We start from the raw sequence: 26,209 nt of genomic DNA on the forward strand, positions 1-26,209 counted from the left end.
CACCCAGCTTCAAAAAGGGATCAGTGGCAGAGCCCCTCCGGCTGCTCCTCACATTTAGGAAACAGTGGCGGCGGTGGCGGCAGCAGAGCGTTCAGTGACAACCTGCAACTCTCTTTTGCTCAAAGGTCACCAGCAAAAAGAGTCAAAAACAAAAGCCAAATTGTGGCTTTGTGTTGTGTTCTTTCTGATAGGAGTTGAAAGGGAATTTGCCTCTCCTGTTCTTGCAAAGTTTGCTGTCTCTGCGCAGCAACATCAAACCTTACTTATTTCTTTAGATGCGTGGTACAATGCTGTGGCCTAGGAGCATGAATGCGCCTTTGCTTTTTAGAGACTAAATGCAGACTATTACTTTTGTTTCTATTGAATTTTCTTAACTTCCACCCAACTTTCTAGTTTATTTAGGTCCTTTCAAATTCTCTTCCTATTTTCCAATGTGTTAGCCATCCTTCCCAGTTTTGTGTTACATGCAAAGCTGATAAGGATTGTGAAGTCAAAGGCTTTCATGGCTGGCATCCATAGTTTTTTGTGGGTTTTTCGGACCATATAGCCCTGGAAGTTTCATCTGAACAAACAGGGGAAGGATTATCAGAGTTCTGAATATTGCATTAACAGAACAGATACAGGGAGGTTATGTCAGATGGGAGATAGATGATCCTCCCTCCACAACTGCCTAAGTTGCTGAAGACATTGCTTGCATTGGGTCAGTTTCTACCCCTTGCTTCCCTTTACAAGTGAAACTCAGGCTTTTCCTAGGCAAAGTTTTCTTCTTCCCAGATCATAAAACAGAGAGGGAGGAAGAACATACGTGTGTGAGCCATTTTCAGAAAGTCACGCAGCCGATGCATTAGCATAGACAGCACAGTTCAGGAACGATATTAAAATAGCGGATAATTGGAAAGTTACATTCACACTTGAGAGAACAGCAATAAACGGAGGGGGAAAAACACACCTTGACATGTGAGCCACATCTTTTATGCAACCTGGGAGGCTGCGGCTGTGTGGAATTAAATAAACCAAAGGCGATTTGCTTCTTGGTGGAATTTATCTGCGATTTGTTTGGTAAGGTGGAAGGCAGTAGGAAACATTGGTACAGGAGGATTAGCTCCAAACGAAATGAATCCACGAGTTTGCAAGAATTGAGGTGAACTGCTGATAACCGGAGGATTTGAGATCTTTCCTTTGCAAGGTTGCCATAGGTTGCAGCCCAGTCAATGGCACATAATACAAAGTTCAAGGCTATAGGAAAGGAAGAATACCACGATATAGATGGACTGACTCAGTCAAGGCCATGTCCTCGAGTTTGGAAGACCTGAGCAGGGCTGTTCTCAGCAGGATCTCTTTGGAAGTTTCTCATTCATAAGGACACCATAAAGTCAAAGTCTTCTTGATGGCATGTAACAACAACACCATTATAGTTGCTCATCCCTGTCTTAGCACTCATTTCAGGTTCTGTTACTTAATATGTCTTTGATTCATCTCTGTTTTTCCCAATACAGCTCTTTTTAGTTCAGAGTTGTTATTAACTGCCCTCGAGTCAACCTCAACTCATGGCAACTCTATGGATGAGATATCTCCAAGACCCCCTTGTCTTGGAGGTGTCTGCTCTTTGCACTTTAGGATCTTGTCCATTTCTTTCATAGCTGCCCTTCCCAATCCCAGCCTTCTTCTAATTTCTTGACGGTAGTCTCCATTCTGGGCATAAACTGTCACTGACATTTTATCTAGGGTTCATGTACATAGATGCTAGGTTTCATCTAGTTCAGCAGTTCTCAACCTGTGGGTTGCAACCCCTTTGGGGGTGAGACCACCTTTTCACAGGGGTCGCCTAAGACCATCAGAAAACACATATTTCCAATGGTCTTAGGAAGCGAGACATCACAATTTTATGGCTGGGGGTCACCACAACATGAGGAACTGTATTAAAGGGTCGCGGCATTAGGAAGAATGAGAACCACTGATCTAGTTGTATCTGATGAAGTGGAAGGAGTCCATTAAAGCTATACTGAAATATACAGGTTGAGTCTTCGTTGTCTGAAATGCTTGGGACCAGAAGTCCAAACAGGGCCCACTCCGACCACTTCTGCCTCCCGCTCTCAGTGCCAAAGCCACATCTGCAGCTCTTGCCGTTTCCTCAACCAGCCTGACAGAGCAAGAAACAAACAGCTTGCCCGTGGGCGTCTGTCTGCAGGATGTCCGTGGTCCTGACAAAGAAGCGGTCTCCTTCTCTGTGCCTCCGAAACGCAGACAGGGCCCCAGATGGTGCATCAGCCAAACGAGCAGCGCACACAGCCAGCAGCCACATGCACCATGAACAGCACAACAGAAAGACACTGGAGACAAAATGTGCCAGGGCCGGGGTTAAGCAGGGAACCCCCTCCCTACACATTACTGTTTGTTAAGTAATTGTGTATGTGTGCGTGAGAGAGAAATTAACTACAGTTGGCCCTTCATTTTCACGGGGATCCGTTCTGGATCACCCCACAAATACAGAAACTCATGCATATTCAAGCCCCATAGGCTTGAGTGGGGCATGCGCACCATTGAAAATAACGGAGGTCGCCCCTCTGCGGATTTTGAGGTCTTGGATCTCAGATCCATGAGTTAGGAGGGGTGACTGTACATCCTTCTGGGATCTAGGACAAACTTGGGAGAAGCACTGTTGGTTTGCTTGTTAATCACACACATACACAAACATTTATATACGTATATAAGTTTTAGATACGTACAGAAACAGCACTTCTGACAAGTTTGCTCTGGATCCCAGAAGGATGCGGTTAATCGTGTTTTTGTTTTTTTCCTCAGAGTGATTAACGGAATTTTATAAACGAATTAACAAAACGCTTTGGCTTCTGCTTTGTTCACTCATTAAAAATAAGAGTGAGCTGATCCAAGTTGGCAGCTTAGAACGCTACTTTGAATGGGCTGTTAAACATGATGGAATACAGGCACAAAAACACATATGGAGACAGAGGCCTGAACCTGTTTAAATGGTAAATCGTTGCACCTGGAGGTTCCCAGAAGAGGTCATTTCCCCGCATTTTGGGGCCATGACGTTTCCAGGACAGACCATTTCCCCTCCTTTTGCTTTTGGGTCTAGATAGTCAGAAACAATTGAGGGTCACAAAAAAAAGTTTGGTCATTTTGCCTTCTCCTCCCTTCACCTTGGCCATTTACCTCTTCTCTCATACATTATAAATCAAGCAAGATTTACCAGCCTAGGAATTTCCACTGACATCCTTCCAAAAGTTATGCATCCGCTCCGGACAAAGAAAGCACCTACCGATCAAAGAGTGCAGGCTCAGGTTGTCAACCAAGATTTCTTGCTTGGCTCCTTCGTCCTGGAAGCCTGTTGGCCAATGCTGCAGCTTCTCACAATCCATCTTGCTGGAACTAACAAACAGGACAGGGAAAGACGGGTAAGTAAGGGACCCGTTTTAAAATTAGCATTGCAAGTACAGTGGACCCTTGTTATACGCTGGGGTTTGGTTCCAAGATCCCTCGTGTATAACAAAATCCGTGTATGCTCAAGTCCCATTAAATATAATGACATAGCAAAATGGTGTCCCTTCTAAAAAATGGAAAATCAAAGTTTGATATTTGACATTTATACTCTTTTTGAACATTTTCAAACCGTGTATGCTTGAATCCGTGTATTAAAAAATCCATGTATAAGAAGGGCTGACTGTATTGCATTCCCCACCACCAGAATTTAATACAGGGAGAGATTTGAATTTGGTCCTCGTCCAGCACTTTAACCTCTATACACAAAAATCCTGGAAAAGATCCAGTGGCATAGTGGTTTGAGCATTGGTATTCAATGCCCAGCTCAGCGATGAAACCTACTGGGTGACCTTGGGCAAGTCACACTCTCTCAGCCTCAGGAAAGGCAATGGCAAACCTCCTCTGAACAAGCCTTGCCAAGAAAGCCCCAGAATAGGTTCACCATAAGTTGGAAACGACTTGAAAGTACAAAACAACACTAGCAGTGTGGAGTAATCATAAATGTACAAATGCCAAATACAGTGGATCCTTGTTATACGCTGGGGTATGGTTCCAAGATCCCCCGTGTATAACAAAATCTGTGTATGCTCAAGTCCCATTAAGTATAATGACATAGCAAAATGGTGTCCCTAATAAAAAATGGAACATCAAGGTAAATTTATACTTTTTTGGAACATTTTCAAACCGTGTATGCTTGAATCCGTGTATAAAAAATCTGTGTATAAGAAGGGCCGACTGTATAAGACAAAAGTTTAAATTTAAGTCAACCTAGATTTTTGGGGTTGATATTTTTTTACTAAAAATTCTAGACTTTTGCACAAGTAACCACCTAATTCTTTGGAACTAACCAGTTGCAAAAAGGGCTAATAGTTGCCTCATCTTCATTCTTCGAGGACAAAGTCCACAGAATCGCTTGCTGACAAACCCAGCTTCTAAAAATAATTTCAGTTTCCTTGTAAGAGTAATACTGAAGGTGAAATTTGGCTTCAACATCGCTTAACATCTGGGGTCATGGGATAATAGGCTACCGCAATTCCAGAGCATTGTTACCTTTTGCCAAGTATTTCTGGTAGGAGAAGTTCCTTCAAGTGTCTTCCGATGCATTTCTTTCTGGAGAGGTTGTTGGTGACATACTCCTAGGACGAAAGGAATATAAGTAAGTTTAAAAAGGCCACCCATTCCAAGAGAATAGCAATTCTGGGCTTACGCTCCCAGAAACCTCACACAGATTAGCTAATAATCAAGGAAACTGGGAGCTGAAGTTGAAAACTTGTGGAGGACCAAATGTTGAGATCAACTGCTGTAGAGTAGGAACATGAATAGTGTAGCCCTCTGATGTCATTAGACTGCAGCTCCCATTAGCCCCAGTCAACAAAGACAAGGATGAAGAATACTGGGAGCTGCAGTCCAAGAGATCCCGGAGGGCCATACAATACCCGCTCTTGCTGAGAGATTAACGCATTGAAAGTATCTCACTAACAAAGCAAAAATGGCAAGTAATTGCATGATTATCACATGCAATTGCACAAATAAAATGATATTGGAAATGCATCGTCACTGAAATCCCCAAAGTAAAAAGGTGCGCATTAATGCTTCTTTGGGACCGCTTTAATGGCGGGTTTTGTGTGACGTCGTGTGAAATCGTTACACATAATTACACGATTTTTCACGGATATTCATGGGATAAACTCCCAATCTCCTTTGTGTGATAAACTCCTATGATTCTATGAATTCTGAAGTGGAAAACCTCCATACTTGCAAAGAGACAGGTTGAGCAAAATCAATCCGGACGCAGCCCAGTCGGCGATATACGGCTCGGCAGACGGTCCAGAGGGACGTCCAGAGACTAATCGTCTGAGCAGGACTCTGGCAAAACAAAATGAACATTAAAGGTGTTGAGCGTTGCTGGAGGGAGCTTACTCTGTCTTAATTTAGTCTGTCTGCAGAGCCAAAGGTGGAGAAATGGACTGCGCTGCTTTCGGCCGTGGGTGGGCAAACACCTTTTAAAATGTTCCTGTTAAAAAAAAGCACCAGCAAATCTGCCCTCCCTATTAAGTACAATCTTTTTTCAAATTTATGAGTTTACTTCCAGAAAAAAACAAGACAAAAGGAGAGGCAGAAATAGACCACCGCAACACAAAAAGATGGCATTGCATTTTGGAAAAACTCTGGTGCTACCATCAGTCGTTCAGCCCAGTCTAAATAGATTTTTCTTCCCTCGCTTGCAAGTAAACCATTCTAGATTTTCAATATCTAAAATATCAATGATTCAGTACTAATTTTTTGCAACACATTGATGAAACTCCAGGGTTCACAGGAAGTCAGATGAATTTACAAAAATGAATGGTTACCATACCTCAATAAACATCTCTGGCTCATTCTCTCCTTTGAGAAACTTAAACTTTGTATTATTCATTTCCCCCCACTCTTTGTTGCTTCAATTTATATTGCGAGCTGCCTTGGGTCCCATATGGGAAGAAAGCCAGATTATAAATTAAATAAATATGTAATAATACATGCATACAGAAATGCATACAAATAAACTTTACACTTGGTTATTCATTTTCCATTTCATATCAGACCCCTCCAGCATGAGAAATGATCTACTTCCTCAGCATCTTTGCACATTTAGGCTTTCATCATTCCCAATACTGATCATAGGATGGGTACAAGGTATTTATGATGTAAATTTGGATTGTATAATAAAAACTCATGTAGAAGAGGATCAGAGATTCTAGCCTAGGCTCATTCCTTGGTGTGTGCATTTTGTTGTTGTTGTGGTTGTTGTTGTGTGCTTTCAACTCATTTCCAGTTTATGGCAATCCTAAAATGAATCTGTCACAGGGTTTTTTTTTTTGGCAAGATTTCTTCAGAGGAGGTTTGCCCTTTCTTTCCTCTGAGGAGGAGAAAGTGTGACTTGCTCAACATCAAGTGCTGGAGGCTCTATTTCAGAGGAAGGAACTTGCAAACCACTTCTGAAGCTTGCTTTCCTAAGAAAATTGGAAATTCATGTGGCCGCCATAAGTCAACAGGCCGCACAATCCATCCATCACACTTGAATATTGGTAAGAAGGAACCATAAACCTATGAAAACAAATATGAAAACTCTCGCAACCTCCTGGCACATTTACCCCATCTGATGGGGGGAGGGGGGGTACAAAAATTTATTCTCAGACTTCATCCGGACCCGGCCACCGCAGTTCTTACCTCTTGTCCCCTGTGACCCAAATCAGGAGCCACATCATAGGAGACTCCAACCGGCACAACCAAAACATTGGGAATGGTGCCACTGTGGAAAGCATGGACTACCAGACTCAGCCATTCCTTGCTGGAGGCAGAGAGCTGCAACACTCCAGAGAAGGTTTCTTCCAAGAAGATCAAGAGAGGCTGTCTGCTCTTCAGCAGTTCCCCAACATACTGTTGGGATAGAAGAAAACAGACAAATGATGGCATCAGGTACAAGCATCCCTTTCCTGGGCTGCAGAAGAACCAAGTGAGGAAGCAGAGAAATCTCCTTTAAAAAATAATACTCTCTATTTACAAAGCATTGACCCCAAAATACCTGAGTTGACTTATCCAGGGATCAATATAAGTATTGTACTTTAATTCTTATTAAAAAGGAATCATACCCTGTAAAAGGCAAGAGTATCATCTGTCCTGGAAGCACTGACTCCCCTCTACTCTCTCATCCATCCAGCCTTTAGGATGAAAACAAACTGTTATGTCTGCCAGAATTTTGTAAGTTCTTTGACATTGTTTTCCTTTGCTTCATCCTTTAGATTCTTTATTGCATAGGCTTCACCCTCGACTTATTCATGGCTCATATCAAAATCCATAATTTTGGCCCCAAAACTTGCCCTTGACTCATACACGAGGTCAATTTATAGTCGAGTATATACGCTAATTAAGCCACATTAAATTTTTATTTACATTCAAATGGGATCTCAGTTGCATACAATAATATTCCAGTTAAGATGGCATGGAGGTTCAGAACAACACCAACAACATCTTGACAAAATGCAGGTCGGTGACTAACACAGTCATATGTCTTTTGTTTTTTTGTGGGTTTTTCGGGCTATGTGGCCATGTTCTAGAAGAGTTTGTTTCAGAGATCTTCTCTGAAGATACCAGCCACAGGTGCTGGTAAAACATCAGAAACAAACTCTTCTAGAACATGGCCATATAGCCCCAAAACACCCACAAAAAACTATGGGTGCTGGCCACGAAAGCCTTCGACTTCACATATTTCTCTCCCACCCCCGTCTCCAAATTTTGCACTGAATAAGTCCCAAATTAAAAATAGTCCCCAAAGCCTTTTGTAGTTTTCAAAGACTTTCGTACAGCGGGGTCAAAATTCCTAAAATTTCTCACTGCTCCCTTCAAAAACAAAATAAGCAAAGAATTTCATCTCCATCTAAGGGCCTGATCTAAACTAGAGGAGGGCATTAGCCATAGCAGCTGAATTCCATTTTCAGAAGCAGTACATTTGCAGGGTCAGGTTCATCCCTTTCTGGTTGCCTCCCAGAGAAATCTCAACAGCTGCTTTTTGAGTACGAGTTGGACTTTCCCTCCAGCGTTGTATTACACCCAGCTCTGGGAGCAAGCCTTCATCACTTAATGGCCAAGCAAATGGGAAGGAAAACACCTGATCCATTAAATTGAAGTGATGGAGAACTTGCAACAACACACGCAACCCGGGGAGCCCACCAATGTGCAGCTGAGATGGAGCAGCCTGTTGCCGCATGGAAGCTGCCAACATCCGCGAGGCTCTGAAGCGCAGCGGAAGTCTTGGCTGCTGCTAATGCTGTGAGTGGGTAGCTCTGTTTGTGCAGCTTTCTCCAAGGTGTCTGGCAGAGAAGGAGGAAATTATAACCACAATTTACAAATGCAATTATCATTTTCTGGCTGAGGCAGAGAGCCTCGTCGGGGCTCCAGGTCCGCTTCCCCCAGTCAAAGCAAAAAGGATCAAGCTGTCTTTTTATGCTTTGCCGAAGAAGGCAACGCATGAAAAACAGCACTGGACGCTTGGACAAGAGGCAAACTGGAGGGAAAGCGAGCGCTTTCTTTCTCTGCCTGCTTCCCGATGAATGCCCCGGGCATCAAGACAAAGTGCGCATCTATCCTGACTTTTTGTTCTTAACTTTTTTTTTAATGTGTGGAAAGAAGAGAAAAGGAAATGTGGGGAAACATGACAGAGTTATAAATGGAGGGCAATGGTGCCTAGATGGGAAAGTAATCTTGTAGCACCTTTGAGACTACCCGAAAGAAAGAAATTGGCCACATAGATGGGAAAGTGTTGCCCATGGGCCACATGCAGTCCTCAGGACTCTGCAGTGTGTGTGTGTGTGTGTGTGTACTTTTCCCCTTCCCAAAATGCCCGCTGGAGAGCTAACCACCTATTTGGCCATGTCTTTACACACACAAATCCAACTAAATTTAAGCCCAGAAGGAATTTATGCCCAGAGTAGAAGGACAAGCCTGGGAAGAGCCAACCGATCAGAGACTTTAGAATGAGGAGCTAAGGGAGAAAGGATATAAAAGTGAGGCTGGTCTGTTAAACAGTCAAATAGGGCCAGGCAGAAATAGAGGAAGAGCCCAGGGCAGACAGGAATGGATTCAATCCGGAGAAGATCAAATGGGATAGAGCCAGAGGCAATCGCCCAAGCCGTTATATTCCCCATCACCATGTACAGATGCGAGAGCTGGACAGTGAAGAAAGCCAAATAAAACATTTGAGATGTGGTGCTGGAGAAGAAGACTGAGGATACCTTGGACAGCCAAGAAAACAAGCAAATGAGTCCTAGAACAGATCAAGCCTGGAAGCCAAGATGATGAAAATGAAGCTGTCCTATGTTGGCCATATCATGAGAAGGCATGACTCAATGAAAAGACCATAATGCTAGGAAAGGTGGAGGGATGTAGGAAAAGAGGAAGACCACATGCAAGATGGATGGACTCTATTAAGGAGGCCACGGGTGTGAATTTGCAGGACCTGGAGATGTCTCATCCACAGGGTCACCATGGATTGGGGTCAACTTGAAGGCAGCCAACAACAGCAACAGGGGCAAGCAGGAATGGATTAAGCCCTGAGAAGGTCCTGAGATGCTACAGAGGAGTAGCAGAGACAAATCCATTCGCACGGGGGAGCCGGAGCTTTCGACATGGCTTGTATCCTTCATAAACCAGGTCCTGAGAACTGTGAGCCTTCCCCAAGAGACAGGGAGAGAAAGCTGGAACAAATCCTAAACAAATGGACAGAGAAGCGGAATTGCTGGGCCTTGTTCTCTCCTTTAGCAGCAAACCATGGAGCCAGCCCTAGCCTCTCTCAACCCCAAGGGAGCTGCTGGCTGCGAAAGGAGAGATAAGCAGAGATTAGCCTCCAGTTTGCTCCGTCTCTCCCTGAGGATGTGTTAGAGGTGTCCACCATCCGGAGTCAGCCTCAGGGTTAAAGGAGATCTTGTCATGGATCTCCCACGATGCGTCGCCTGAAGTCCTTTTCTTTGCCTGAAACTACCATACATATAAACACACACCTGGCTGGAAAGAGTTTACTAATGGATGGGAAAACCCTATGACAAACCTACCATGGGGTTTTCTTGGCACGGTTTGTTCAGAAGAGGTTTGTCATTGCCTTCCCCTGAGGCTGAGAGAGTGTGACTTGCAATAAAGATGTACTTAATGCCAACCCCCCAAAAAACCCAATTTCACATTAAGAGCGCTGTACTTTCTGCATCTTCCTCTTGTTTCTTTTTTCTATAGATACTCATGTTTTTTGGCACTATCCATCATTAGTGCTATATAAATGAAGCATAATAATAATAATAATAATAATAATAATAATAATAATACCTAGTAAGAGCAAAGCAAAGCTATGGCAGCCACTGTGCACTCACAACCAACATTTATCTGCATTCCGCACTCTTCCCAAAACAAAATGATCAACTTACTGAAGCTACAACCGCTTTGGAGAGTGTTCCCTGTTTGCCATCCTGTGTCTGCTCCACTCCTTCGGGAAGAAACACACCTCCTAAGTGAGTCAACATTGCCCTGAAGAAAGAAGAATAAGGAAGTTAATTTTTAAAAAAGCAAGGGTAGCTACATTCATCCAGTATGGGATCATGGTTTGAGCGCTGGACTAGGATGCTGGGAGACCTGAGTTCAAATTCTTCTCTGCTCAGCCATGGAAACCACACTCCCTCAAGCCTCAGAGGAAGGCAATGGCAAAGCAAACCTGGAGAAATCTGGCCAAGAAATCTGGCCAACTTCTTAATTTGCCTTCTGTTTAATTAAAACAAATGAAATAGTTGAAATGCACAGGCCTCTTGGAACGCTAGTGTGCTCACAGTAGTTATACATTCAGCCACTTTGCATCTGCCCTGACAATAGCTGTTTAGTGATGGTGGACTTTGGGCAGTTGGTGGTAGGTTTGGATGAAGAAAACCATGCGCGATGATCTCACCAAGTGAGATCTGAAATGCACCCCATAAATCCAATGTTAAGATTTAAAAAGTAATGTCTCCTACACAGACTTTATGAGGTCATTTAGAAGAGCCCTACATTTGGAGGCGGTGAGTGAGATTTAGCATGTGAGATCCCCACAAATAAAGGGGGTTCAGCTGGGAGAAGGAGAAGTCCTTGTTGAGATGAAAAAGTAGGATAGCTACATTCCTAAAGAGGAAGATGAAACGTCACAGGTCTCCATCCTCTTTGAGGTTTTACAACTGTGCAGACAGAGAGGCCAGTTCTCATTGTCCATGGCTGTAAGGTGACTGAGAACAAAATCTGAAAATAAAGTTTTCCTTTTCTATTTGCAACCAAAAAATACCACCTTTGGAGGTCCAAGTAATCACTTTGCTATATGCCAAAAAACCCAAAAACAAAACCCAAACCCACTGTTCTGTTTGTGCATCCTCTGCATCCAAAAACACACTGTGAAAGAAGGAGTGGGTTTTGTTCTGTGAGACATTGTTTAGCACCCTACGAATCTCCCATGCTGTTTTTTAAATACATAAATGAAAGGACTCTTCTCTCTCCCAGTTTGGACGATTAGCTTGAAAACATGAAGGTGGAGGCTCCCAAAAATCTTAGAAGCTGAAAAGAAAAGCTTAACATGTCTCCCAGCTGTCAGGGAGGATCACTTTTAGTGCTATGTGAGGTAGCAGAAGCAAAACAAAAAAGGCAGGATTGTGAACTCTTTGCAAGGTAAATCATCAAGTATATCTGAAACTTTCTACCTTTTTTGATTTGCAATGTATGCAGAGTCTGGGATGGGGAGAGTCCTAATCCGTCCACCTGGAAAGCTAAAAATTCTCCAGGCTCATTGTCGGAAGAACATATTATGCAAATCTCCGCAAATTATTAAAATATTGTTATTTAACCAGTCTTATGAAATTTGGTTCATTTAGACACAAACGCTACTCCGCGTCGGCAGAAGAAGTAAAAGCTTTTTCAAGACAGAACCACCCACGCTAATTGCAAAAGAGGGAAAAAGAGAGAGAAAGAGCAGAAGGGAAGCTTCTGCAAGGAGTCAAACCAGCAGCAAACCGAGTGAAAGAAATCCAAAGTGGGAAAGGCCAGGTTTGCCAATGCTAGCCATGGCAGAACTTTTTCAATCGCCACTTTCATCCTGACAAATGCCGGAGATCCTCACTTCACATACAAGGAGGCGTAGCTACTCAGAGGTGGTGGATTAGGGCATTACCCCCTCACTAAGGTTTCTGCACTTCTCACCATGAAATTTTCCTTTCTAGCATTGCAAACTGTGAGACACTATTTGCTGTGTTCACGTTCCCTTGGTCGCTCCTCCTGCCCCTTATCTTTGGATGCCTAAACAGTGTTTCCAAATACTCATGCAAAGTTTGAAGTTACTGCAATGCTAGAAATTTGGAAACTGAAAGAAAAATGGGAAGGAGGGGGTTAGAAATCTTATTTGTAGGAATAATGCCCTCATTCCCCCTCTGCTAACTCTTGACTTAACCATAAATTATATCAAAATCCATAATTTTGGCCCTTCGACTAACACACGAAGTTGACTTATACACAAGTATATACAGTAGTTATCAAGGGGGGGGGGGGTAAAATCCCTACAAAGATGGTGAATAGCTCATTTCCTAAGAGTGAAAGTCCCACTTACCTGTACTTTGGGGTGAAGGCTTTGCAGTCCCAAGCTACTCTGGGCATGGCAAAACCCTGAGAGACTAGGAGGAATGGGATCAAAAGCCCATCCAGGTGCGACTTATGTGTTGATAGAAAGACCATTGGAACATCAGGCTAGAGATGGGGAAAACGTGCACAACAGAGATTAATTTCTAGTGATGGCAAAAATACAGGATTTACTGAAAGGGATCCAGAGTAAATGTTTCACATAAACAGAAGAACCACCCCAATGCTTCTCCTAACATCAAATAAGAGGTCGATAGGCAACCTGAAGGCACAGGCACGCACACACACACATTTTTAATTGCTGTCAATCAATCAATCAATCACTATTTTTACTCTGTCCTTTGTCCCAAAGTGGTACTCAACGAAGCTTACAGGATAAAGAGAAATACATGTAAAATTACATATTGCTAAAAATATGGATTTAAAAGCATAGGCTAAAGACAGTACAGCACTAAAACAGAAAACCTATTACACAAAACAGTTTCCCAAATGCCTGGTGGAATATATAGAAAAGTCCTCACTGGACAGAAAAAAGAAAGCAGGAGGCAACCATCCTGGCCTCCCTAGGAAGGGAGTTCCAAGTCTAGGGCAATGGGTCCCAAAGTTTGGTCCCTTTCCCCACCTTCCTGAAGGGTCACCAACACGCTTTTGCCAGGAGAGCTGCCCTCCTCTCAGAAAGCCAACATTACTTACCACCTGCGCAGCTTTGCGCACCATTTCCAGCTGCCCTTTGTGGACTATCACATTGAGGAACATCTGGTTTAGGAGCTTCAGCAGAGCCCAGTGGCAAAGCCTGAAGGAAGGAAGGCCAAAAGAAATGAAAAAAAGGAAAGAAAAGGAAGGAAGGAAGGAAGGAAGGAAGGAAGGAAGGAAGGAAGGAGAAGGAGGAAGAGATGGAGAAATGGAAAATAACAAAGAAAGGGAAAGAGAACGAAAAAAGGAAAAGAGCTGGATGAGGAAACCTTGAGTAACAAGAGCCTGCCCACTTCACTAGTAATTCCTAAGAGGCCTTTGTTAGCAAGGGCAGATAACCGAGTGGGAGCACAAGGGGAACTGCCTCCCTGCAAGTATTCTCTCCATAACAGCACATCAAAATATTTCTCTGTAGCAGGCATTTTTGGGCATGTTTGTATGTTTTAGGAAGGCTGCTTTGTGTAAAAATCACCCATAAAACAAGCAATTTTTTTAAAAACCAAAAATTTGGGGATCAGAAGGATTTAGAGACTGCAACGAAAGGGTCCAGAGGAGGGCACATGGGCTGCAGGACATACTTTCCATATCCCTGCTCTATAGGGATAGGGGGACTTGGTGGTCTCTCGCTCATAGGATCACCATAAGTCAAAGCTGACTTGACAGCAGTTAACAACAACAGTGTGACTCCTGCCTCAGACACTGGCGCATGAGGATATAAACCAAATACTTTGTGCATTGCACTGTGGCACTCAAAACACATGCCACCTTCCAAAACACATACCAAGAAACCCTAGCAGGTCTCACTCTGCCTGCAGAAGAATGCTGAGACCCAAAGGATATTGGAAGCAGCACTGAAATTATATCTATTTTATAGCTAGTGATCTACTGCACAGGACTTCTAGTCTACAGAAAGGGATCGCCACCCCAGCCTATCCCGATCTTTAGTGAAGACACAATTCCCAAATCCAAGGTTTAGACTGATGCCTCTTGCCATTCAACGCCAGATCCCTCCAGGACCACACTGCTGCCTTTATACACTCTTCACAGCACCAACTCTTTTGAAAAACAAAGGAAAGAAATTAGCCGAAGCCTGTACAAAGACGTTAGATTTGTCTCTCACACGTACTTGCGCGCAAAGAATTGGTTCCCCATCATCACCCTCTGCCCACACAGTCCCTGTTTTCTCGGAAAGCGCCAGGGAAAGAGCGCCGCTGAGCTCATCAGCGGTTCTTCCAAGCTAACTGCATCCGCACTGCCTTTGCTGTCCCCTAATAGTTCCTAACGTGTGTTAATTTGAAGCTGATGAAAGGTGTTGGGTTAATAAGAACCCTCTCCTCATCGGCAAGTTTCAAAGCACTTCTCGAGGGATGCTGAACCGTGATTATCGCTCCCTCTCTCAATCCAATTTTCAAAAAATTGAATTTTCTGTAGCACAGGATAGACTTAGCCAAGGAGCGGATGTACAAAGGGCCATGTAAAGGGTTATTTCTATGTTCACATGTGCGTGGTTTTAAATTGTCTTAAACCACAAAAGGATAATTGACAAGAAGGTAAAGGGAATTTCTCCCCCTGCATTCCCCCAATGGGCCACACCTTTGTCTTTCAATGCACCAGAAGTAACACTGGATCCCTTCTGGCCACCATTTTGGTTGCAGTTTTGGAAAACATTGGGGGGTCTGGAGGGGGTGAAATAAACTGGCAGATCTGAAGCCAATTTTAAGCGAATTCAGCTGGTTTGGAGGTGAAAAATTGTCCAAAAATCATGGAAAAAATAAATTAAGAGTTTTTTGGGGGGCTGCCCAGAGGTTCCCTCTGCTCCCCCCATTTTAAACTGTTTCAACTAATTTTAAAAACATTTTCTGTAGCAAACTGTTTCATATGCTTTTTCCACTGTTTACAATTATTCTTATTTGAAATTGTTTGAACAGCTTAAATTGATTTTGTTGCATGTCATTCTGAGATACAGGACAGGATATAAATGTTTAAATAAGGATATAAATTATACAATACAGTTATTGGGAAGGGGACATCAAAATGCATCTGCGGAAGTAGACTTAAGTCTACAAAAGCTCATGTTGCCAACTTCTTCCTTTAGTTAGTCTCAAAGGTGCTACAAGATCTCTCAACCCACTTATCAGATGACATGTGGGATTTGTTTTAAAAATGGATTCCAATAAATAAAGCCCATCTCCCAACCAAGTCCTGGCCCATAAGTTGCCCATTTAGTCTACATGAATGCTTCATTAATTCCCCCATTTTCGGTACATGCAAGATGACCAGCATGACAAAAACATAAGCAGCCCTGTATGTTTGCTGACTCTGGCTGGAACATTTTTCCAAGCCACTGAAAGATTCATGATCATCTATGTCTCTCTACCATGAAGTTGTCAAAGACATTTCAGGGAACAATACCACTAAGAGGCCCAGCAGTAATTGTTGACCAACGAACTGAAATATTACACCACGGATGACATTCAGACATCTCTATTCACAGTGCTGCCATCCCTTTTCTTTCATAACCGCAGAACAAGGCTCTTCAGCTCTTCCATTTCATCCCTGCTAGGATGCCTAATCCTATATACATTCAACCTATACAATGAGGAAATCAAAATAGTAAAACAGTCCCTGTACCTTGGATCAAACATCATTCAGGATGGAGACTGCAGTCAAGAAAGCAAAAGACGACTAGGGATGGGAAGGGCAGCCATAAAAGAACTAGATAAGTTCCTAAAGGGCAAAGATAGACAACTGAGCACTAAAGTTAGACTCATCCAAGTCACTGTATTCCCCATCTCTATGTATGGATGTGAGAGCTGGACAGTGAAGCAAGTGGACAAGAAAATCAATTCATTTGAGATGTGGTACTGGAGAAGAGTGCTGGGGATGCTGTGGACTGCCAAAAAAGACAAACAAATGGATCCAGGAACATATCAAGACTGAATTCTCCCTGAAAGCCAAGATGATCAGACTGAGGCTATCGTACTTTGGACACATCGTGTGAAGGCCAAAACCACTGGAAAAGACAATAATACTAGCAAAGGTGGAGGGATGTAGAAAGAGAGGAATGGATAGACTCTATTCGGGAGGTCACAGGTATGAATTTGCAGGACCTGAGCAGAGCAGTGGAGGGCAGAAGGACATGGTGATGTCTCCATCCACAGGGTCACCATGAGTTGGGGTCAACTCAAAGGCAGTCAACAACAAACGACAAAAGGATGCCCAGTGCAGATGCATTTGAATGACTCAAAAATACAATTTCACCCTGGGAGGGAATCAAGTTCTTCATACCTCAACAGAAAAGGAGAGAGAGAGGCTTGTATCTGGCAAAGGATCCTGTGGATTTCCTTGGTCCACTGGGCTACAGATATGCTGGCCGTTGGGGAATCCCCTTCGCCCCGAGGCACCGTCTGACACACAATATCTTGTACTCTAGAAAAAAGGGGAAAGAGCGTCAGCAAAAACCTTTTGGCAAGACACTCAACGAAAGTCCCAGGGTTAAAGGCACTGCAAAGTCCAAATGCTTTACAATTAAATTACTGAGAATATTCCCATTTCTGCATTCTTGAGCTGGCAGCTCAGCAAAAGTGTGGTGTTGCTGAGAGTGGAAAAACACACCTTAGGAATGACAAGAAAACGACCACAAACTCTTGTGTTATACGTGTGTGTGTGTGTGTGTGTGTGTGTGTGACCGTCTTTCACAGTACACAATTATACAACTTTGATCCCATTTTAACTGCCATGGCTTTATCCTCTGGAATCTTGATGTTCCTATTATGTGCCGAGAAGTCTGGCAACCATATCTTAATTTTCAATTACAACCTAAACACCCTCAAGGCAACCGATCCCATCTGATACTCCAGGCGAACACAGTGAATAAACTCACTGCCTTGCAAGTTTCTGAAGGACTGCATAAAACAGTAGACCAGAGAAGACAATGAAGAAAAGGAAATGGACCTATGGACCATGGGAAACAGTAGCTCACTATCAACAATTTGAAAGACCTCTTATCATCACACAATGGATGAATTTGTCAATGCTTCTCAGTTTAAAACAATAACTTATAGAAGTTTATATCCTAAATTTTTGTTGTTGTGCACTTCCAGGTCATTTCTGACTTATGGTGACCCTAAGGCGAACCTATCAGGGGGTTTTCTTGGCAAGATTTGTTCAGAGGAGGTTTGCCTTCACCTTCCTCAGAGGCTGAGAGTATGTAACTTGTCCAAATTTATCCACTAAGTTCCCATGGGCGTGCTGGGATTTGAACCTTGGCCTCCAGAGTCATAGTCCAATGCTCAAACCATGACACCATGCTGGAGCTCCTTGCATTAACAGATGTTAATGCTCTTGCATTATTAGATCTTAACAATAAACCTATAGTGCTAAGACTGTACAAAGTTTTTTTTTAATTTTAAAGCTACTCTCCCACTTCCTCTGGTGCATTAACCATCCACAAGGGACACAATCCCTATTTCAAAAGCATTTTCTGTGTCACTTGTCAAAAAACGCCCTCGGTCTCCAAGAAGATCCCAAAGGCTTTGCCTGAACAAGCTCCTCTTTTGTGTGCAAGAGAGGGAGGCTCAACCTGTGCACTATCTTGAGATCCTCAGATGAAGGGCAGAATATGAATATGAATATGTATATGTGTATATATATATATATATATATATATATATATATATATAAAACAAATAAACAAATAATCTAAACTCAGCAACCAGACATCAAAGGAAGGCTTGCAAATAGTTGATACAGTTGAGATGGCCAATTGTCAGAGGTTAGGGGACCATATTATCCCCCAGGGAACCTTCAAAGGCCAAACCCTCTTGCACCCCCCAAAAAAGTTGTCTGAATTGCCCCCCCTAACATGACCTTAGAAGATTTGGGAGCAAATTAACCACATTTTGGGCCCTCTCTAGGTTGTTTTCCTTCCAGGTTACCTTCCCGATAGAAAAGAAAATGCCTTCCTTAGACCAGAAGCAGTGGTTCCCAAACACTGGTCAGATGTTTTGGACTCCAACTCCCATAATTCTGACTGTTGGCCAAGTTGGCTGGAGTTTCTGAGAGTTGAAGCCCAGAGCAAATGGAGGACCAAAGAATGGAAACCATGGGCCTAGAACAGTGGTTCCCAAGCACTAGTCACCCAGATGTTTTGGACTTCAACGTCCAAAGTTGGCTCGAGCTTCTGGGAGTTGAAGTCTGCAACAAATGGAGGACCAAAGGCTGGAAACCTTTGGTTCCCAAACAGTGGTCACCCAGATGTTTTGGACTGGCCGGGAAAACCAATGTTTGGGAGCCACTGATCGAGAGAAAGCCTCAAAGGACAGCACAATGCACTCCATGGGCCATACTTTCCCTGTCCTTGTTATGAAGGAATAAAGAGCAAGGAAACCAGGTCGGGGGGAATGGTGGAAGAGGAACAAAGTGGTAAATAGGTGCAGATGGACACCAGCAGACAGGAGGAGACTGCTTGCCTATTAATGGGAACAAGCCCTTTCTACAACGCCTGGCTTGGCAGTATCACAGCAACTCAGCTGAACCATCGCCTGGTGTAATTCATTATTTTCACATCAACACCAGGGGAACACAGGGTCCGCCGAGCAGATGGGGAAACAGATGTGCAGACATATCGAGTGCACTGAGATCGCAAAGCAAACACAAGAGGAGAACAAAGGGACTCCGCGTTTCCAAAACCTCTGCCTTTACGGCCTTTGCAAAGCCATGACACATCATAGCGTTCTAGGGCATCTCCAGTCTACAAACCTCAGGATAGCACAGGATCCAGTCATGGCAGTTTAAGTGGTATTAAAGTGTTATAACTGTGTAGTGTGAGAGAAATTGCAGTCCTCCCCAGCAGGGCTGCTTCTATGTTACCTATCAGGTAACCTTGGGCAAGTCACACTCTCTCAGCCTCACAGGATGGCAATGGCATACCCCCTTTGAACAAATCTTGCCAAGAAACCCCCAGCAGATCTGGTTCAGGGCTGCCACAAATCAAAAACGACTTGATGGTACACAACAACAACAAAAAAAACTGACAATCAAAGACTACTAGCTGTGAACCCTACACAACCTCCAGGCTCAGAGGCAACATGACTGAATAATTTTTCTGAATATAAAAGTAAGGAGGTTTTTGGTCTGACCAGCAGGGCTCCTTTCTTCCTATGAGGTTAAAATCTATATTAGGAGCTATATCTATGGACCTGGGTGGCTATTATTCTGGATCAATTAAGATAATTTGAGTGGATGAGACTCTGAGGACTTCTTGGGAAAGGTGATAAAAATTGTTTTGGAATCCCCTGTATTTTAGGAATGGAGAAGATGGCGCATTATTGCTCAAGTCAGGGTAAAGATGGATGTGATGATCTCAGTAGAGATCAGCAGCAGTTTCTCCACTCCCAGTTGCTTTTCTCATGAATACATCTAATGTCTCGTTCTGTTCCTTGCATTTCCGGCAGATTTCTTTCATTCTTTTTGTTCAGTCGTAACTGGTACATTTAGAAATCCATCCTTCACACTGCAATGTCTCCTGAACATACTGGGGGGGGGGGGGGGATACTGATCCTAGTTTTATGACAATGCAGGTACATTTTGTCTAAAGCACAGTGTCAGTCTAACTCCTACGCCAACCAATAAAAATCTGCTCTTTTACTTTTTGCTAACTTTTGGGGGAATTTTCTGGAGAGGTAGGACAAGGACAGCATGCACATCCAGTTTGTCAATATCCCTCTTCACTTGTGACGAGTCTAGAAACTGCACTTCTCTTTAGCCGTACATGTTCATTGCAATATAACTACAAGTGTCCCCTAAAAGCACCAGATCTCATCTGATCTTAGAAGTTATGCAGGGTCAGCCCTGGTTAGTAGTTGGATCGGGGACTGCCAATGAATTCAAGGTGCTCTGGGCTCTACTTCAGTGTGTGATGGTGTGCCTTTAAGGTGTTCTCGACTTATGGCAACCCTAAGGCAACCCTATCATGGGATTTTCTTGGCAAGATTTGTTCGGAGGAGGTTTGCCATTGCCTTGCCCTGAGGCTGAGAGCATGCAACTTGCCCAGGAACTGCCAAAACCACCTCTGAGTATCCCTTGCCTGAGGAAACCTTTGCTTCGAGTCCCACGGTCACTGCTTCACCAATTTATTGCACCTTGACCAAGCTTCATGTGCTCCATAAATAGACCTTAAATATAAAATGTAAACACAGATGTAGCTGGCTGTTATCAACCTTGGCACTGATAAGGAACCTCTCCCTCTGCTAGCAGGATGTAATGTAATACAACTTAATATATGTGCCTTCAGGTCTCCTTTCAACTTATGGTGACCCATGCATGGGTTTTGCCATTACCTTCCTGGTGGCCTTCCTTGCAAGAACTAGCCAGGCCAGATCTTGCTTGGCTTTGGAGGCTGATCAGGATCAGATCTCTTTAGGGCATTTAAGCAGAAAAAGAAGTCCCCCTCACGTTCCCAAAAACTATGAACTCATCATAGCTTCTATAAACCCAGGTCTATTAAGATATCTAGGATATATAACCACCATCTATAAGAGCTTTCCTTTGTGTTGACCTCAACATCTTGTCTGAGAACCTGAAAACCCCATGTAGCATCCAGCGTCGATCAGGGGATCACCTACACTTGCGACAAAAATTCAATGGGAGGAAAATGAAGACATGGTCTTTTTTATGCTCCTTCTTCTGTTTGATCTAATTTGTACATTCAGTGACTTTGATCTAATCTGCACAGGAGAAACAATGCAGTTTGACACCGCTTTAACTGCCATGGTTCAATGCCATGGAGTTTTAGGATTTGTAGTTTTGTGAGATAGTTAGCCTCCTCTGTCGGAGAGCAATAGTGTCACAAAACACGACAAATCCCAGAACTCCATGGCACTGAGTGGTGTGTTCTCTGACCCTAAGTTGAGCACAACCCAAGTAGTGACCAGGCCCTCCAGATCATGACAGGGGCCTAGAAAAATACCTCTTGCTGCCCAAGATTTTTTTCTGGAGGTCTCCAGTGGTTTCGGCACAAACCTTCCAGTCGCACACTGCAAGGATATAGCAGAGTCTCCTCACCAGCCAGCCTCTGTACCTGCGGCAGAGAAAGGTCACAGAAGTAAGAGCAGAACATCCATCTTGGAGGTAATGAAGTCAAGTAGTCGAAAATAGTCACTAATGTGCTCTCTGAAGGAGTACATTGACACATCAAAGTGTTCCATCAGAAAAAGAAAGTAAAACACCAGGAGGGGGGAATATTTGCATTTGGGTCTTTCTGTGTAAAAAACAATTATTTTTTTTTGCACAGAAGTATTTGCACCCATCTAATTGCACCCAATTGATGTTTGCAACCATCAATGTTTCACAAAACTGTCCCTGAATGCTATATATATGTGTTGTTATTCTTGTGTTCCTTCAAGTCATCCCTGACCGATGGAGACCCTAGTGCTGAAAGTGGGTTTCCATGCCTGAGCAGGGAATCGACCCTCAATGCTTAACCCACTATACTACACTGGCTCTATCTCTGTATTTAATTTATTATTTTGGAGTATTCTCACATTCGCCATTCTTCTCTCATCCTTCACTGATGTGGCTGGAAGGACTCCAGCCAGGTTTAGTTTCACCTTCCACAATCCCTGGCTTATCATTAGGTAAGGGCCAGAAATTGTGGCTTGAAATAAATTCTAGTTTGTTGGGGGAAAGCCAGCAGCTAAGACTTTCTCCGTAGTCTCTAGAACAATCTCATTTTTAATTTGAAAGAATACAGTCACTGAAAATCTGCAGCGGAATTATGCTCTGGGAGGGTTTTTTTTGGTTCCCTAAACATAAAAGTCTACCAAATTGTCTGCTGGCTTTCCAACAGCTGCCAACCAGGCTGCAAAACTTTAAAAAGGAGGATATTAACGCTGCCTTTTTCCCCTGGCTGCCTTCCCAGAGCATCCAATATCAGAGATTCCCTGCCATGCCATACAAGAGGACTGGAGGACGGCTGCTTGACAGATCTCTTCTTCACAAAATGTGTCCAACGCTTTCTAAAATGAAATAATTTAGCTGCCATCTCCACAAAAGAAGCCTGTCTCTCAATTCAAGCCAGGAAGCTTACCAGCAGAGCACAAAGGAGATACGCATAGTCTTTCAGAGCTATACATGTTTTGTTATAATCTAAGAGAGAACTTTTACAAAATGACGCATAGATGAATTTGACTCCATCAAGGAGTAAATAATAAATGCTGGAAAGGCAATGCACACGAAGGTGCCTTCTGCCACATGCGCTGCACTTGCGATAAAGCAAAGATTTATTGGAGAAACATACAGCGGCTAATGCAGCCCATTTGGAAACATAAGATTGCATTTAAACCATAATTCTTTTTAACTGGGTATACTAAAGAGAGCTATAAAGATAGTAATTTTAAACCTGTTCACTATATGATATTAGCTGCCAGGCTGTTCTATGCTCAGAACTGGAAGACAAATGTTATTCCATCCAATGAAGATTGGATTATCGAAGTTGGCAGAGATGGGCAAGCTTTCAACATTCATGAAAGAGAAATCCTTGGATAATTTTCTAAAAGATTGGGACTTTTTCTGCTTTATTTGAAGAAGAAAGAAAAAAAAGATGATTACGCTTGCAGAACGGGACATTTGAAACTTTTAAGATGTTTGCAATATTAGAACAGAAGCGGATTTCTAGTAATACAGTAGATAGAGAGGTTTACTATATCTTGCTTTAAAATATCCCTAAGTCAATTTTAGTTAGGTTGTTGGCTGTTTTGTTTAGCTTAGCTTGATTCAGTTTAAGTAAATGTTTGGTTTAGGTTTTTAAATGGGGGTGAGTGAAGAGGAATTAGGTTTTATTTTAGATTCTTAGATTTATTTGTTATTTTTGTTGTGTAGAGGCGTGGGTGTCGTTTGATTGGTAGTTTTGCTTGTGTTTTAAAAGCTAATTTTTAAGAGTTCTATAGGTTTACATGTCAAATATAAGTTTTCTCGTGCAATGGATGCCATGCAGGGCTGCTCTTGAAAGGTTTGCCAACAATTGCTGGTGAAAAATACTGCAATAAAAAATAGCTTCTGGTGCTTGCTTCTCTGCCCATAACAAAGCAGACTTGTTAAAATGCATTATTGGCTTCTGTGATGTGCTTCTGGGGGCAATTCAAGGCATTATGTTATAAACCCCCAAATAGTTTTGAACCAGGATATTTTCAGGAGTCCCTCTCCCTACATATGAACATGCCCCACAAAGCCATCTTCAAAAACCCTGCTCTGTTTTCTGCTGCCCAAAGAAGTGAAACGTATTTGCTGGGGATGGGGAATAAAATATCTTTGGTTTTATTGCACTAAGGATAAAACCACTATGGACTCCCCGCACAAAACCAACCCTCTCTGTTTTGACTTTAAAAGGGTTTGCTGCCGTTATTCATGCCTTCCTCTTGTTTCCAACTTATGGTGACCCTAAAGCACATGGGGTTTTCTTGGCAAAGGTTTGCCATGGCCATCTTCTCAGGCTGAGATTGTACCTTGCCCAAAGTCACCCAGTGGGTTTCCATGGCCAAGCTGGGATTCGAACCCTGGTCTCCAGAGCCCTAATCCAACACTCAAACCATTACACCACGCTAGGACTAAATCACTGTTTAGCATTACAGAGATGGAACTTAGTTTGTGAGTTCCCCCCACCTCTTTGGTACAACTTGAAGGAGACTGAGCGCTTTCACCTTCTTATGATTTACAGCAGTTTGCCCTTAAATTAGGGTGCTAAACCATAGTTACTCTTAAATACCGCTTTCGGCTTCACTTATTAGTGTCTCAAACTGATTTTCCCCTCCAACTGTCCATTCTCAACTGAGCAGTTTGTACAAATCGGACATCGCACTAAACCGCATTTGCAGCGCATGGGCCCCCAATGTTTAAAAAGCCCAGTCGAACCCAATCCTGCTGGGGTGTGATTTCTCTGTATTTATGCAGCCTTGAAGACTTTCTAAATTGCGTTGCGAGTTCATTGTTAAGCTGCCTTTTCAGAATTCAAAGGCTATGTGGGGATGCTTTTATAAACAAGCAAACACAACTCTTGTTGTACCAAATGAACAGAACCTTCTTTTGGTATCCGAGTGCCGTGTTTTGCTTCTCTGCTAATAAAAGATAATTTGCAAACGCTCAAAACGTCGACTGTTTCTAAACAAATAAATAGCATTCCAAAAGGCAACTGCAAGGGAATACAAGGTTGCATGATTTAGATTGAAAACGCATAATACGGTTAACAGATGCTGGTCTTTGGCACAGGTTTCCTTGCCCCTTGAAAATGATTTATAGAGCCAGATTAGATGGTACCCACCGTTCCCTTCTTTTATTTTTTGCTCCGCTGCCTTCCTTCCTTGCCCACCATTTTGGGAAAAAGACCATGAATTTTCTGCTTTTGCTGTGATATCAATCAAGGGCTTTCTCTCCTCCCCGCTGTTTCTAACACTTAGCACTTTAGGGATTTCAGTTTTCAAAGAACGTCACCAACCACAATTAAAGTAATTAGGAATCAGAGTAATGAGAATAAAGTCTTTAATCCTCACACAACTCCTAGGAGGCAAAAAAGCTTTGTTATCTACCATTTTAATTTGGAAGGAATGTATTGAGGGGGGGGGTGTATTTTGCAATTGGAAGAGGAAAAAGCCAGGAAAACCAAGACACAGACAGAGTAAATGACTAGCCCAAAGTTACACAGCACTAGCCCAAGATGTTTTAGTAGGAAACAGCGGTCACCCCCTTCATTGTTGTTGTGTGCCTTCAAGTCTTTTCCGACTTAGGAAGACCCTAAGGCGACCCCATCATGGGGTTTTCGTGGCCGTTTTTTGTTCAGAGAGGGTTTGACATTGTCTTCCCCTGAGGCTGAGAGTCTGTGACATGTCCAAGGTCACCCACTGGGTTTCATGGCCAAACTGGGAACACTGGTCACCAGAGTTGTGGTCCAGTGCTCACACCACTATGACATGCTGCAAAATCTACCACAGAGTTCTCTTGCACAAGCCCTATTGAAACAATGCAGGAACAGCAAAATAGCAGTGCTACCATCCATTTAGTTATATATATAAACAGGTGAACTTTCCGATGGATGGGACGGACCTGTCTCTCAAGTTTAGTGCTACTATCAAGACCCAAAGTGTGCCAGAGTTAGATGCAGTTCCACAGAGCAGAGAAAATGGCTCCCCAAAGGCAAAGGTTTGCTTGACTGTCTTTGTTCATTTCGTACAGTTTTATAAGCTAGGCAGTGATCTCCACACTGTCAGTTTAGTTCAAGAAATATTTCAGCCCTGGCAATGTGGCGCTTACACCAAAACACGAGCCCAGGGCGAAATGCAATGCCAGAGGGGGATTCCTAGAAGTTTCAGCATTCCTTAAAATTCCAGGCTGTTCCTACACATGCCACTGAATATTGCATTGCACCACCACAAGAATGGGATGGAGACGGCTGCCAAGTATGGCATCCTCAATGCATTACAGGAGGAATTTATACCTGGAACAGAAGATCACAGCAACAGAGCAGCCCAGTATGTCTTGGCATGTTTGGAAAAAGTGGTCATAAGAAAGAGTGGCGTTTGGCATCCTCTCTCCTGGCAACTTTCTGCCCACGTTCACGTTAAGACAGGCAACCATCCAGGCTTGCCCCCTGGGAATCCCTCTGCCAGCCCCAATATCTCCCAAAAGAATTGTTTTAAAATTCCTTGACCCCAAATCTCCCTTAAGGGCTGGAAGAAGGTTTCACCACATTTTCAGCACCCTCAAGAGCCCATTCATGCCCAGGACAGTCCTTCTTTAAACAGAAAAGGTCCCAGTTCACTGGGTTTTGTTAAAGGCCAAAAACATGACCCCAGAGGGATTTTAA

General features: G+C 43.1%; 1 protein-coding gene across 10 annotated transcripts in view; it reads right to left on the reverse strand.

Moving 5' to 3' along the window:
• The window catches only part of GPAT2 (glycerol-3-phosphate acyltransferase 2, mitochondrial), a 46,694-nt gene that overhangs the window by 11,899 nt on the left and 8,586 nt on the right, over positions 1-26,209 (reverse strand). For 7 of the 10 annotated variants that reach the window (XM_089537691.1, XM_089537692.1, XM_089537696.1 and 4 more), the window contains exons 5-13: positions 21,326-21,436; positions 16,645-16,785; positions 13,357-13,456; positions 12,635-12,771; positions 10,449-10,548; positions 6,709-6,918; positions 5,257-5,367; positions 4,552-4,637; positions 3,281-3,390 (exon numbers count right to left, since the gene is read on the reverse strand). In XM_089537691.1, the coding sequence (XP_089393817.1) occupies positions 3,281-3,390; positions 4,552-4,637; positions 5,257-5,367; positions 6,709-6,918; positions 10,449-10,548; positions 12,635-12,771; positions 13,357-13,456; positions 16,645-16,785; positions 21,326-21,436 (1,106 nt within the window). The remainder of the gene's footprint in view (positions 1-3,280; positions 3,391-4,551; positions 4,638-5,256; positions 5,368-6,708; positions 6,919-10,448; positions 10,549-12,634; positions 12,772-13,356; positions 13,457-16,644; positions 16,786-21,325; positions 21,437-26,209) is intronic. The other 3 variants (XM_089537697.1, XM_089537698.1, XM_089537699.1) reach the window with 3 other exon arrangements.

This window comes from Sceloporus occidentalis, unplaced genomic scaffold (genome assembly GCF_023333645.1).
Source record: "Sceloporus occidentalis isolate IW3139 unplaced genomic scaffold, rSceOcc1.0.p SCAF_9, whole genome shotgun sequence".
Lineage (NCBI taxonomy): Eukaryota > Metazoa > Chordata > Lepidosauria > Squamata > Phrynosomatidae > Sceloporus > Sceloporus occidentalis.